The sequence below is a fragment of the Enhydra lutris genome, unplaced genomic scaffold (assembly GCF_002288905.1).
Source record: "Enhydra lutris kenyoni isolate GAN:26980312 unplaced genomic scaffold, ASM228890v2 scaffoldscaffold32, whole genome shotgun sequence".
Taxonomy (NCBI): domain Eukaryota; kingdom Metazoa; phylum Chordata; class Mammalia; order Carnivora; family Mustelidae; genus Enhydra; species Enhydra lutris.
Window position 1 is genome coordinate 8809522 of NW_019154116.1, and position 16006 is coordinate 8825527.

A 16006-nucleotide genomic window follows, 5' to 3' on the forward strand; every position below is an offset into this window, starting at 1 on the left:
TTTTAGTTAGATACTGCAAATTTTAATAATTAAGTAGATCAAATTTTGCAGAAATACGTTGTGGAAACTTTAAGAAGGAATAACCTGATAGGGTATCTTACATTAAAAATGAATATTTAAGGTGAAATCATTGTAGTCTCACTTCTTCTAGCTTAGGGAAACAAAACAATGTTTGGGGAGAAATGATCCCTATTACTATTTCATGGAACATAACATACGAGAATGCAAAATCCTGAAGAGAGGGAAAGCTTTAAGACTACAAGATGTAGCAGCAAATCAGTTAACAGTAAACAGCTTTGTATGTATAAAGAAAGAATCTATTAGTTAGAGAGAGGTAGGTTAGCCATACAAATACCGAAAAAAAAAAAAAAAAAAAAAAAGAAGATGGCCTTCTGAGGCATTGTTTAAGAAAGACCCACTCCCCTCTTTCTAGTTCTGGGGCATCCTAAAGAGACTTAGATGCAATCAGCTTGTCTCAATGACATTATGCATTGCTTTCAGCAGGAAACTCCACAGACTGTGTCTATCTGTTCTTCATTGCAGCCCCCAGGCCTACCACAGGGCCAAGCACATGCTAAGGACTCAAAGGAATAGACACTGAGAGTGAAACTTCCCGTCAACGTAACTAATTCCTCTGGTTTGGATTCTATAATACCAAGCAACTTTCTGATTGTATAGTGACTTCTTCGCGGCTCGCCTCTAGAGAATGAAAGCACTGGGAAAGGAGTAGGCTTATGTAATGTCCATAAAAATGCTCCCACTCAAATCTCTCACTGCAGGAGCATCACTGACTGATGGTCCAGCTTCCGTGCCTTGCGATTTGTCACCGTGTTTGCCTTCATGTTCCAGCTTCGCTCCCCATGGTGCTCCCAGCCAGTGACCCAGCTCAGCAGCACTACAGGATAAACCTGGTTCTGGGAGATGCAGGACTCCTTAGAAGAGATCTGGGCCCAAGAACTCTCCAGTGGTCTTGCCGAGCTCCCTGAGGGCGTAAGAGAGTTTCACCCAACCAACCAACATTCCTTCCTTCTTTTCTGCTCCCCTGCACTTGGGGGCAGACCTGCTGCATCATGGTTGAAGGCTCTTCCAGGCCCTCTGGTTGCCTCCCATTTTCCTCTCGAGTGTTGCTCTTAATTAAATACCTTGCATGGACTTGTAATTCTGTCTTGGTGTCTGCTTCTCTTGGGATCTGTTCCCTAGTCTCAGTGTAAAGAAACGTAGCTGTACTTGGGCCGCTCCTGGTCTCTGCCTAATGGAACGTGGTGGAGTGGGAGGAATGCAGCTGAGGCATCATATAAGCCAGGATGTCTATCACCTTTCCTTTGCTTCCTAGCTGTACGACTTGGGTCAAGCTACTCTTATCCTTCTGAGCATCAGCTTCTTTTTTTTTTTTTTTTTAAATTTTATTTTTTATAAACATATATTTTTATCCCCAGGGATACAGGTCTGTGAATCGCCAGGTTTACACACTTCACAGCACTCACCATAGCACATACCCTCCCCAATGTCTATAATCCCACCCCCACCTCTCAACCCCCCTCCCCCCATCAACCCTCAGTTTGTTTTGTGAGATTAAGAGTCACTTATGGTTTGTCTCCCTCCCAACAGCTTCTTGATCTATAAAATGGGATAGGGAATCCTACCTCACTAGATTATAGGGACAACTGTATCAAACAGCATTTCACAGATGCTAAACCAAAGCTAATTTCCTCCTGATGCTATTGCAGCTTTAAGGTCCAGTTTCTGACCAGGCAAGGCCAAAGGCCAGGCCTTAGAGCTTGTGGTATTCAAGGGTAGTGTCCCACTTGGGGACGTGTCATTCGGAGATCCCAACTTGGAGACTTGTAAGAAGAGATCGGGGCACAGGAGCACATAGGGAAGACCATGTGAGGTCATGGGAAGAAGATGGCCTTCTGCAAACCAAGGAGAGAGGCCTCTGAGAACCAGCCCCACTGACATCTTGATCTTAGACTTCTAATTTCCAGAATTGTGAGAAAATACATTTCTGCAGTTTAAGCCACCCAGTCTGTGGTATTTTATTAATTACAGCCCTAGGAAACTAATAAAGGATTAACCTCTTAAAACCTATTAATATAATACAGACCTAGTATAATAAACTGCTAGAGTATAAACTGTCCCAACTGGGTGGCATGGAGTGAGCTAGAAGCTTGCGGTGCTCCCTGGGAGACCAAAACCCTTGTTACCAATAGAGCTTCTGAGATGGGCAGCCCAACTGTCCTCTCTCTCTCTCTCTCTCTCTCTTTTTTTTTAAGATTTTATTTATTTATTTGACAGAGAGAGATCACAAGTAGGCAGAGAGGCAGGCAGTGTAAGAGTGGGTAAGCAGGCTCGCCGCTGAGCAGAGAGCCTGATGTGGGGCTTAACCCCAGGACCCCAGGATCATGACCTAAGCCGAAGGCAGAGGCTTTAACCCACTGAGCCACCCAGGTGCCCCCGAACTGTCCTCTCTAATGGGATCCTAAGACCACCTACTCCTTCTGCCACTCCCCAACCCTCAACTCTGTTCCCTTTCTCCAAAGAGGACCTTCAATGCTGAGTCATGACTCAAGAAAACTATTCACTCTGCATCCATAACAGGCACAGTGATCAATAGTAGAGAGCCGCACAGATGAGGAATATTATCTGCTTTAGGGCCAGGTGTGGGGAAATGAAGTGTGAGTGAGTGAGTGGTTCTCCTCTGTTTGCAGCATCCACACAGACTAGGTCAGTCCCATTTTAACTGCCCGGATAAAGAGTGCTCAGTTCAGAGGCGACACAAGAATGGGATAAATCCAGAACTCATTATATGGGACTTAAAAAAAAAACCTTTTTAAAACATTCTTTTTTTTTTTTTTTTTAACTATATGCCTATGATGAAGTAGGTCAGAAAGTGAAAGATAGATACCATATGAGTGCACTTACAAGTGGAATCTAAACAAACAAGCAAACAAAAAGAGAAGAAGCCACCAGCCCATACATACAGAGAACAAACGGGTGGTTGCTAGAGGGCAGGGTGTGGGGGATGGGCAGAACGGCTGAAGAAGAGTGGGAGAGGCTTTCAGTTCTGGCATGAATGAGTCACGGCGCCAAAACAGGTTATTTTAGTGGTTGAATAATACCGGCAACCAACTGAACTTAACATACAAATGATAATAATTCCTCCTCTTACCTGTGGCTAATGCGGGAGGTAAACCAGATAAAATAAACGTCCCTGGAGCTTCCCGGCTGGAGTGCGATCATTGCTGGTATTACTTTGTGAACGGGTTTTCTCAAGGTCACTCCAGAATTAGTGGCTCCCTGGGACCAAATGCTCATCCATTATATGGGTTAAAATGACTAATTGAGGGTTTGAGTTTAATTATACTCATAAGCAAAGGCACAGTGCAGCTCCTTTGATGGGCTTAATAACATTCTCGTGCACGCAAGATAGATGGAAAAATTAGGGTTGTATATTGTTTTCCTTCACGACAAGATGCTGAAGTGGGAATAGAATAATAAAAATAAATAAATGAGTCAGCGGCTCTAGGAAATGAGCTGTGGACGTTAGCAAAGCCGGCTTTTTGCAAATACTCTGGCTGGAGAGAGAGTCCTAAGCACACAGGACTCAACGGGACATGGCCATGCAGTAACAGACTGGAGTTGTCTGACTGAGCTGGTAGATGAAACGGTAAAAAGGGATACTCAGCAAGGCTTCACCTATAGTTCACTCTGAAGTTAGGATAATGGCAACGACAGGGATCTTTAAGATATTGATTTGTGCTATTTTAAATAGGAAACACAGTCATGTTTCATGCAAAATCTAGAAAGCATTCATTCTGCACTCAGCTCCAGGAGCCAGCTTCCTGAGATGATCCTTCCATTGTGTCATGAGCCCTGCTCAAGAGCCCAGAATGACTTTGGCTGTCCAGAGCATCACACAGAGCCACAAAACTTTCAGAAGGTAGTTTAAAGACTGGAGGAAACAGGACGTGGGTTCATAAATAGAAGTAGAAAACCCAGAAACCAGGTCCACATGTGGGGAGATCCTTATTCAATTGCTACTCAGTTGAGAGGCTTCAGGTGAATCTCCTTGGGCTGAGGCAGCCACACCTGGGCTCATAGAACCCGATCCCGTGCAAGGGACATTTGACCTTGCACCGGAGCTATGGAGGACGATGGCCTAGAGAAGAAAAACAACCCTCCCTATCCGGGTGGTTTGTTCCTGGGCTGAACACGGTTTCGGGAGGGGCAGCTTCTCTCAGTTATTGGCAGTTTTTTCCCCTCCTCCTGCTGTGTTTCCTGGTGGCTAGCTGGCTTTGGAGGCCCCCCTCTGGCCTACTTCCTAGGGTGACGGTAGGAGGTTCCTAGGGCTGCTGGAATAACGTACCATAAATGGGGTGGGGGAGGGCTAAAGCAACAGAAACTTACTCTGAGAGTTTGAGAGATGAGAAGTCCAAAATCAAGGTTGCCAGCAGGGTCATGCCTCCACTGAGGCCTCTGGAGAAGACTCCTTCTCTGCATTTTCCTAGCTTCTAGTGGCTTTCCGTAATGCCCGCACATTCCTAGGCTTATCCCTGCCTCACTCCGATCTCTGCCTCTGACTTCATGTGGCCTTCTCCTGAGTGGGTATGTTGTCGTCTTCTAAGGACACCATCCATTAGATTTGGGCCCACCGTAAGTCAGTATGATGTCATCTTAATTTAAATAATTTGATCTGCGAAGACCCTATTTCTTTTTTTTTTTTTAAGATTTTATTTATTTGAGAGAAAGAGACAGAGACAGAGATAGTGAGAGAGAGCATAAGTCGGGGGGAGAGGGAAAAGCAGGCTCCTCCCTGAGCAGGGACTCGATCCCAGGATCCTGAGATCATGACCTGAGCTGAAGGCAGATGCTTAACCAACTGCACCACCCAGGCATCCCAGACCCTATTTCTAAATAGGGTCACAGTCTGAGGTTCCTGGTGGAGATAAATTTGGGGGGGAGCACTTAATTAACCCATTACAATGATCTCAGCCTAAAGAGCTTGTCCACAGGCTGAGCCAGGCTGACCTTCACTGTTCAGCAATCAGGCTGTGGTTGGTCAATATGTATTCCGGTTGAGGGTGATTACTTTGGACAAAAGTTAGGGAAAATATTTGATTATACGTTGTGAATCGTGAATACAGAATTGAATTTCTTTCAGGGTCTGACTTGCCTGATTGAGGCCAAAGGACAGTAGTTTCCTGGAGGACTCTTATCATAGGGTTAAGGAAAAAGAACTAACCCAGTAACTTCAGGCATACTTCCGGCCTAAGCCTTATCTAACATTCTATCGCATTCATTTTAGGCCATATTTTAAAATGGCTTTCATTAAAATATTAAAGCTTAAATTGCACAGCACTGGAGCAAAGACAAACAGTGGAAAAGAGGAAGGGATGAGGAAGAAGGGGAATGTAGGTGTGCATCAGGGGTGGACACTTCCTTCCAAGAAGGAAGCTTGCAGAGAGGAAGCCTACCCTGCACTAATCGCCATAGGCTGTATTTTCTGCTGGCCCCACCTGTCACTGCCACCTGGAACCCCACCATCCAGCCACCATCATTCTTATCAACTTGCTCCGCCAACAAAATGTAAGAGGGTTTTTTTTTTTTTTCCCCATTTCTATCCTTTCCTCAGTGACAGATAGATACTTTAGGAACAAATAGAGATTCACTTTTGAAAAATTCCATTTCCTACCCCAAAATGGATTTTAAAGGGAAAAGGACGAAGGGCATTAACTTTTCATTTTCTATTCCGTATGTGCTTAAATTTTTGCTATGTCAACATGATATGACATCTTTCCATGAAGATTTACCAGGCTTTTTTAGAGAAGGCAAAGGCAAGAGTCTCTTCTCTTTGGAACACTCCTCGTGAGTGTGCCCCGTGATCGAGGCTGGCGGGGAGGGGTCAGTACCACCATCGGTTTTGGTACAACATCATTGCCAAAGAGAAGGTTTGGGAAACTGGACAGAGTTTAGTAAGACTGTATGGAATTATCCAAAGGTTGGACAGCATTAGCGTTCCAGATTTTAGCTTAGGAAGGCTTAGGCTTTTTATCTAACTTAAATTTCCCTCTGATAAGCTTTTGAACATTTATGACTGGTACAATTTGCATTTATAATATTTTTTTTTTCGTTCTGAAAGATGAAAAGGTGATCTGTTTTAGAATAGTAATTGCTGAAATTCTTAACCTCGGCTTCCCACCCTGAAACGACACAAACAAGTTTGAATCCTGCTAGAAACAAAAATTTAGAATAATGCTCTCCATTAGTGAGAAGGTACCAGAAGCTCTTACTGGAGCTGAAAGCCACCTGGGGTAGGAAATACTACCCCGGGAAAAGAGTGGAGACATCAGTAAGAGAGAATTAAGTGATCAGTAAGAGAATAGAAGAGTCGGAGTACTGGAAAAATGACATCAACTTTATTATCCAGGGTATGTTAAAATATAGCCTTATCTTTAAAAAAAAAAAAAAAAAAATTCATTGCTCTGACTAATTGTCTAAATTAAGATTTAAGGTGGAGGTGGAGAGAAGGGACTGACGAGAAGGGGCTGACGTGGGGCTCCTGACTAACTCTCCAGGGTGCCTCCCACTCCAGACTTGAGCCCTGCGGAGAGAAGCCTGGGGAGGAGGAAAGGAGGAGGAGGGGGGAGACAGTTGACAACTTAAGCCAAATTGGATGGATGCTGGCTGAGCTTATGCTACTCAGGAGCTGTTGAGAAGCAAAGTAAAGGAGCCAACACAAAGAAGAGTGGGTCCATCCACCAGTTGGGTGGTTGATTGAGTTGCTCCGAGAACAGATCGGTTCCTGTCACCACACAGGGCACTGTATTTCCTCTCCGTGTGGAAACAGAGGGGAATGGTCTGGGCCAGGAGTCAGGATGCAAGTTCAAGTACTGGCTTCCCAACCAACTAACCATGAGCTATTGAACATAAAATAAATACAAGAATAAGCAATGTATTCGAAGCAGAAAGTTCTGGTCCTTGGAAGAGAGGGATTTTAGGAATCAAAATATTTCTTTAATTTTATTTGAAAATCTTGTCTCGATTGACAATGCATAAAAGTTGTTAATAAACATCTTGTTGCCTGGTCAAACCTTGGAATGAACGAACACACACACACACACACACACACACACACACACACACGGATAGACACACACAACAGCTCCAATTCTCCAATTTCTCTAGAATTCATGAGAAAGGAGAGTTTCCATTCCAAGTCAATATTAGTGAAAATATCACCCAAGGACAGCTAATGGAATTAAATTTAACTGATATCTCACATATCAAAAATATTTAAATAGTGGCTCATGTACATTGCTACTTGTAATTTTTTAAATTCCAAGTGTTATTTGATAATGAATTGTAATGAGAAAATCACAGTCTCAAAATAAATTTATAAAATGTATAATTATGACAAGGATTCAATTATATGTAACTCCTGATTCTTAAAGGCTGTGGAGGATTTCTAGAAGTTGAAATACATAAAAGTAAATACTTGAAAAGAATTTTAATACAACCGGATGTCCTCAACAATAATACCTTAGCTTTTAAAAATGGTTCCCTTTTTTATTCCTAATAAGGAATGAGATCTAAAAAAGTAAGAGAATAAGAAATACTGTGTGCATATTTTATATTATTTTTTTTTTGAAGAGTACTCATTTTCTTTGCCTTCACAGTGAAATACCCAGAAACCACATGAAAGGAACTGGCTTGTTTGCCCGTTGTGACACTTAAACGTGGTTTGTACCAACTTAGTCACCATTCTTCCCAGAGTCATCTGTTGAATTCCTTACACACCCATGAGCAGGCAGATCCGTTTTGTAGACCAAAAGCAGCTTCTTGTCAGTTACCAGCTAAACAAGTTTCTGAATCATATACTTAACGCTCTAGCCAGAGTTCATGGGATATGATGGAGATGGTCATGACGCGTTCAAAAAGAATGATAACATGCAAATGTGGCATTTTATACAATTTAGGCAACTTTCAAAACCAAAGCTATAAATTAACTTTTCCAAAGTATGCAAAGGTTCTACGACCTCGCTATATCGTTTTGTGCACAAAATCACCATATCACTTTATATACAATATACATTTAGTAAATGAAAAAGGACAATTGCTGTGATTATTTTTTCTTTAAGAAGCATGAAAGCACCAAATTCTTTCTAAATATTTTGATAGAAGAAAATGTTCCTTGCAAGGTACAAGCCCGGATCCAGTTTATAAATTCAGACAATCTGGTTGTTAATTTACATTTTAAGGAGTGTATTCAAATCATTTCTGCAGTTCCGGGAGGACTTTTGCTGGGACTTGTTTTTTTCTGCCTCCCAGGTCCCTCCCGGGAACAGAGCAGATTCTCAGTAAATGCTCGTGGATAACACTGTTGCAAGGCAGGAGCAGCACAAGAAGTAATATCTTTAATGTAAATAAAAAGCTAAGGCTTTTTGGAAAAATCAAGAATGTATATAACCTCAAAACTTACAATCTAGAAACTTCCATCATGATAAAAAAACATTTGTGACTGTTCTGGTGTGTTGCCAACACCAAGTATTAGTAGAAATTTCTGGAAACTTCGTATCCACTAAGTATATGGCAAATGCCATTTAGCCCTTTCCCAAGGCTATTTTCTTCCTCTCAGTTCAACCTGCTTATTATCACTGTGGAATGATTCGCAAACACATTCAAACAAGAGGAGAAATTATTCTTTCTTTCTGTAGAGGGGCAGAAGGTCAACAGATTAAGGCAGAAGTTAAGTATTCACCATTCACCATATACTAATGGATTTTGTTTTGCCAGTCACAAGGCAACTCAGAACTAAGAGATAAACCCCTATGCACCTTGACTAAGGAAAACCAACTTGGCTACACGAAACTCTCTCTAAATGAGATGTCTCCCTTTTTTGCTTCCTATGTTGTGGTTGCTGCTGGCCATATTCAGCAGCTGAAGCCAAGCATCTATCTGTGTGGGTGAACAGAGAGGGACAGAGAGTCAGCCTGATCTGACCTACCTTTGCTCTAGGCCACAGTCCAGATGCTAAACTCAGCCAGACGACCTGCCAGGTGGCCCCATGAACCTCGGTCTAACTTCTTCATCTGATTTTTCATCAAATAGTGCTGAATGTACACTCTTAATGGCAGTGGCCTACCTCCATTAGGCAAACATCTTGAATGTGTAATTATGTATCATTGCATAATGTAATGACATTACATAATGATAATTACTGTATCATTCAGAGAGAATTTTAACTGACAGAGTTAACCAGGTCTTTACTGACCATACTTCTACAATTGATTCTGAGGCACTTTTCCCATGATTAGGAACAATAGACCATTTTCTTTTCCCTCCCCTTCCCTCCCTCCCTCCCTCCCTCCCTCCCTTCTTCTCTCCCTCACTCCCTCCCCTCCTGACTATAAGTCAAAGATGCTCAGAAGGGGGAAAAAAAAAAACTTCCTATAATAATTACAAATAACTGAACTAGAAAAGTCAGGTATAAAAAGCAAGAAGGGCCTACAGTTTTAGCTTTGGAAGGAGTTATAATTTTTCTGGTGGGGCAGGAGGTTTCTGAAGGATAACAGAATGTAAGAGGTTATAAAATAAATGTCTGAACAGGGAGTTTTGGAGAACTGTAAATTTGGCTTATGGTAAAGCTTTGCCATAGAAATCATGTCCAGAGATCATTATTTCATGACCTTGAGGAAAAGCAAAATCGTTAGAGGATTTCCTATTTCTGTCTGTGAACGCAGGTCGATATTTAGGGAGGCCGACTCACTTTAACTCCCTCTATGTACGCACATTTACACAAACACACCACTCCTCTCAAGACCGGAGGTTGGGAGCATTGTTATAAATATTCATGAGATAATTATTATTAATGTCACCAAGGTGATTTTGTTCCTCCTCAGGAGAGACTGGTTTTTGCACCTAGAAACCAATCAACTGTAGGAGAAATGACAGCTTTGAGGCAGCCCAGCTAAAACAATCCTGTACATTTTATGTTTGAAATATAGATTATCTGACTGGGTGTTCTTCAGAGTCACCCTTTTGCCCTCAACTCATCATTAAGTTTATCCAGCAGAGATTTCCAACTTTGGTTAAAAAATACAGCATCCTTGGGAGCACTGTTTCCAGAGATGGGAAAAACCATACCTTGATGATTACATTCTTTTCTAAGAGCAAAAATTAAACAGAAATAAAGATGATTCTAAGACATCTCCAGAGATTTCTGGGGGATGATTTTTGTAAAAATACATTGAGAGAGAATGAGAACATATTTGCTACTCTTATTATTTAAAGAAAACATTTCGTACAATAGGCTTTATTAAAAAGTTATCTCTAAGCAATTATACGCTCTGGCAGTCACACAGAAAATTTTTTAAAAATAAAAAACAAAACTAACGAAGATAGTTAACTAGATCCCCATGTGTATACATAGACCCTCCTCCAACCAGTTGGCCTGCCTGGATGTTCTATAGGCATAATATAATACAACATGAGAAATTACTGCGAACTATTGTCTTTAAAAAACTATTTTTGGTGGGAATGAAATGTTGATTTTTTGCCGCAGACCCAAGAAAACATGTTAAGTAAGTAAAAAAAATTATAGTGGAAGATGCCTCTCCCTCCTTCGTACCTCCTTAGAAATGGTTTTTGCTAAGTTCTTATCCTCTATTACCACATCAACGCTCATCCTTCTGGAACTCTCTGATCCTCAGTGAAACGACAGTTGAAGTTATAGAAACAGAAAGCGTATGACAGTGGGCGGAGGCCGCCAGGATGGGACTCACCTTAGGCATCCAGTGGCATTTCGCAGCACCTGCGAGGAATGCAGCTGTATCTTCCGATCATCCTGAAGAGGCGAATTTTCCCAGCCAGAATGGGGGATAATCACGGCGTTGGTCAATACCGCCAGAGTGTCCTGGATGATTGGCATTTTGAGTGCGTCGCAAGATGAGAGGTTCCAAAGGACTCCTGCAAGACACACAGACACAGAGCTTTGGGATGGCCACTCTTCTCTCCAAAGGGTTTTCCCTCCTCAAGTTAACAGCATGGACAGGACGACGGATGAAGAGAGCGAAAGTACATGCCCTAGAGCATACCCTTAATTTCAGGACACCTGTGAGAACCCACTGAAGGGGCGCCGTGAAAATCTGACAAGTGGGCAGAGGACTTGTGTTATGATTGTCTTGGTCCCATCCTGATGAGTAACAAGGTTGAACTCTGATCTGAATGGACCAGCCAGACTTCTGTTTACTATTAATACAATTGGACCAAGTATCCAAAATCTAACCAAAATGGTTAGAGCTGCAAAAGTTCTCTAAGCTACAAACCAGTAGGACATCTTAGTTTTATCCTAGACTTCGGAATGCACATACGGACATTCTGATGGACTTGGCCTCCATTCAGAACAAGCCACCATGACATGGGACCTTAGGAGCATCAAGAACCAGGTCTGATGACAATGGGATCAACAAGCAATTTAAATTTACTGTCACTTGTGACAGCTTTGTCAGTTCTTCTCAAAAAGCAATGCTCATGGAAGACCTGGAGATTGGTCTTGCTGATGTAACTTGAGGACAGAGAGCAGTAGAAAGTGGAGGGCACGTCTGCAGTGGACAGACTATAGCAGTCATTAATGTAGGAAGAGTAAAAGCAAAAGTCTTAGGTTGGATGGAATTTTTTAGGCTTTTATATATTTTTAAACAAAACCTTAAAATGGGATTAAGTTTAGAAAAGGTCATCAATATTGCATAGAAGTTATAATATTTGAAAATGCTTTTAAAGTATTTATTGTTATTGTTCAAAACAGAACATATACAGGTAAAAGAAACAGTATCATATTCTACTTTTTTATGCAAGAAAGGTTGTATTGTCTCTCAAGATTAATCTAAATAGACATCATCACTCCAAATACTGAGAATAAAATATCATAGTTGTCTTTATTTTTTTTTTTTTAATTTATTTATTTGACAGACAGAGATCACAAGTAGGCAGAGAAGCAGAAAGAGAGGAGGAAGCAGGCTCCCTGCTGAGCAGAGAGCCCGATACGGGGCTCGATCCCAGGACCCTGGGATCATGACCTGAGCTGAAGGCAGAGGCTTTAACCCACCGAGCCACCCAGGTGCCCCCATAGTTGTCTTTAGAAACACAACTTCCACGTTGCTTGTTTATTAATAAGCTTTCAATAAATTTTAAGACAAGATTGTGTTTCATCTACTGTGTTATGAATAGAACAAAAAGAACACAGGTATTTCTGAAATTTATTAGTATTTTTCATGGCATATATTGAACTTTTTGAGGGCATTAATCATATTAATCTGAAAGCTGACAATGTTGGACTATTAATCACTGAAGAGACAGTTTTAAATCAGTTCTATAAAAATGTGACTGTAGAGACAGAACCTTTTTTTTTTTTTAAGATTTTATTTATTTATGTATTAGAAAGAGAGATAAAGAGTACAAGCAGGGGGAACAGCAGGCAGAGAGAAAGAGAAGCAGGCTGTCCACTGAACAAGGAGCCTGATCCCAGGGTCTTGGGATCATGACCTGAGCCAAAGGCAGATGCTTAATCAACCAGCCATCCTGAGACAAACTATTTTCAACTTTCTTTCAAAATAACATTTGCCAGGAATTTTATTGAGGTAAATGCAAGAGAATTAAAATGTTTTTGGTGCCCAGTATATATAAATCAGTCCTTTACTATAGGGGGTTGGCTTGAGGGCAAATAAAGATTATAAATAAAGATTTATTGGAACAAGCTCTCCCTATTTATTTACATACTGTCTTGGCTTATAAGGGAAGAATTGAATATTTGTGACAGGAACTGTATGACCCACGAAGCCTAAACAATTAATCATCTGGCCCTTTACAGAAAGGATTTTTCCCACCTTGCTTTAGTGTATAGACCATTTTCTAGAAACTTCTGTGTGCAGGTTTGCATTGCCACTAGTATTGTAAATTGGGTACACAAAAAATGCTCCGTTGTACACAGAAAGTGCCCCCAAATATATCCTGATGCAGATGGAGTTGAAATGCTGGCAATATTATCATATACATTTATCTTGTTTTAAATGATATGTACAGCTGTGTATTCATTCTATTAAGAAATATTTTATTAATTTTAGATAATCAAAATACATTGATTTGCAATCTTTCAAAAATTTTTTCTAATAAAAAGATTTGCAAACTAAAAAGCACATTAAAATGAAATTAATATCTACCTCAGATTTGAGGATAACTTTCCAAAGTATCACATTCAAGGGTTTATGTCTATTCTTCTAAGTATACAATGCACGCATACACATAGAATATTAAAATTTCTTCATTCTGAAATCCTGACTTGAAAATTCCAACCCGTGAAAACTGAGGCATGTAGGTGCACCTGGGGTTCTCAGATGGTTAAGCGTCTGTCTTCAGCTCAGATCATGATCCCAGGGTCCTGGGACTGAGTCCCGTGTTGGGCTCCCTGCTCAGTGGGGAGTTTGCTTATCCCTCGGCTCATGATCTCTCTCTCTCTCTCAAATAAATAAATAACATCTTAAAAAAAGAAAATTGGGGCATGCAAATGTTCTAAAATATGGGTGATATGTTTTGCTGTAAAATACAATTCCTCAAAAACTAAATAGTAAAGGAGAAATTTTTGCGTTTTTACATGCAATGATTTTATTTTATTTTATTTATTTTTTTTAAAGATTTTGTTTATTTATTTATTTGATGGACAGAGATCACAAGTAGGCAGAGAGGCAGGCAGAGATAGAGGAGGAAGCAGGCTCCCCACTGAGCAGAGAGCCCCATGTGGGGCTCTATCCCAGGTCCCTGGGATCATGACCTGAGCCGAAGGCAGAGGCTTTAACCCACTGAGCCACGCATGCAATGATTTTAAATGAATCTAAAGGCATTCTGTGACAATAAAACAATTTTTGCTGTTTTATTTTTTTAATTAGAGAGAGAGTGAATGAGTGAGTGTGGCAGTGGGGAGTGAGGGCAGAGGGAGAGGGAGAAATAGAATCTTCAGCTGAATTCCCACTGAGCATGGAGCCCAATTCGGGGCTTGATCTCAGCACCCTGAGCCGAAATCAAGAGTCAGACCCTTAACTGACTGGATGCCCTTACTAATTTCTAAAAATCAGGAAAAAAAGATCAGGAGAGGGGAAAATCAAAGGAAATGGAATGGCCTAATCTAATACCTGATAAGAAGTGAACAGATGGAAAGGAGATGGTCCAAGACAGCTCTTTACTGGGCTCTTCTCTCCATTACTTTCCTCGTTATTCATTAATTAGTGTAACCTCATTCAGAACTGAGCATGGTCAGAAGTCTCCTACTCCCCGTTCATTGTGCCTTTCCAGGCTGACTTCCTCTGTGTTTCATGTGCCAGAGAGCTTATCACAGTGCTTGACCCTGTGTTGGAACTTTCTAGTTATTTCCTAGTTACCCCTGTCATTAGAACTTAGATCCACTTGCCCTCTTTCCTCTTCATAAAGTGTACCGTGAGAGAACAGAAGATCTGGGAAGGAGGATCCGGCTAAACACTGCAACTAAATAAAAAATGCATTTTAATTTGGATTATAAGTGATGAATTATTTTTACTACCCGTGCTGCTGAAGGGAGAACGCTGAGTGATTAACTTTTAAAAATGTATCCATCTTCATGTTTGCAATTTATTAAATGGCCACTTTCTGGAATGTGGAATAATCGTGTTTTATTTTACCACAGACTTAGGGCTTCAAACAACACATATTTATTATCTTACAATTCTGCGAGCCTGAAGTCTAAAATAGATCAGCAGGGTGGTGCTCCTGGAGGCTCTAAGAGAACTTCCTTGTGTTTTTTAACTCCTTTTTTTTTTTTTAAGATTTTATTTATTGACTTGAGAGACACAGTACAAGCAGGAGTGGGGGGAAGAGGCAGAGAAAGAGTGGGGGAGGGGCGGGGGGGGCAGAGGGAGAGTAGGGAAGAGGGAGAGGGGGCAGAGGGAGAGTGGAGGGGTGGGGCAGAGGGAGAGGGAGATTCCCTACTGAGCAGGAAGCCCAGACAGGGGGCTTGATCCCAGAACCCTGAGATCATGACCTAAGCTGAAGGCAGACCCCTGTCTTTTTTTACTTCCTTTTTTTAAAAAAGATAGATTTATTTATTTATTTATTTATTTATTTATTTGACACACACACACACACACACACACACACACAGAGAGAGAGAGAGAGAGAGAGAGAGAGAGAGATCACAAGCAGGCAGAGAGAGAGGGGGAAGCAGGATCTCCACTGAGCAGAGAGTCCGATGTGGGGCTTGATCCCAGGAGCCTGAGGTCATGACCCGAGCTGAAGGGAGAGGCTTAACCCACCGAGCCACCCAGGCGCCCCTCTTTTTTAACTTCTAAAGGCTTGCCCATGCTCCTTGTCTTGAGGACCATCTCACCCTGACCTCTGCATCCATTATCATTATTCCCTTCCTGGACTCTGATGCCCCTGCCTCCCTGCTATAAGGATACTTGTGATCTCACTGAGCCCACCTGGGTAATCTGGGATAATCTCTCCATCTCAAGATCCTTAACTTAATCCCATCTGCAAAGCCCCTTTTACTATCTAAGATAGCATTTACAGACTCTGAGAATTAAGACACGGACACCTTTAGGGAGCCAATATTCAATACCACACAACCTGTTAAAAATACTGCTATGCTTCAAATAGAATTAAACATCTTATTATAGCTTCATGGTCAGGCATTCCTCTACATCTCCAGATTCATCTTGAATCACTCATTCATTTATTCACTCCATGCATAGGAAGGACCTAGGTCCCAGGCTCTGTTTGATGCTGTGGTTACATTACTGAATAAAACGAAAAGTTCCTTACCCTCAGGGTCCTTCCATTGTTGTAGTAGTCCTTCCACTGTAGCCAACACGGCCATATTTCTTCTCCTTGAACATACAAGCTCATCTGTAGTTCAGATCTCTTAGACCTACTGCCCTCTTAGCCTGTAACATTCTTCTCCAGACCTTTCCAAGGCTGATTGTTA

General features: G+C 41.4%; 1 protein-coding gene across 1 annotated transcript in view; it reads right to left on the reverse strand.

Moving 5' to 3' along the window:
• The window catches only part of LOC111153440 (catenin delta 2), a 1010962-nt gene that overhangs the window by 169441 nt on the left and 825515 nt on the right, over positions 1 to 16006 (reverse strand). Inside the window, exon 12 of the mRNA XM_022512459.1 lies at positions 10782 to 10965. Coding sequence (XP_022368167.1) covers positions 10782 to 10965 — 184 coding nt within the window. The remainder of the gene's footprint in view (positions 1 to 10781; positions 10966 to 16006) is intronic.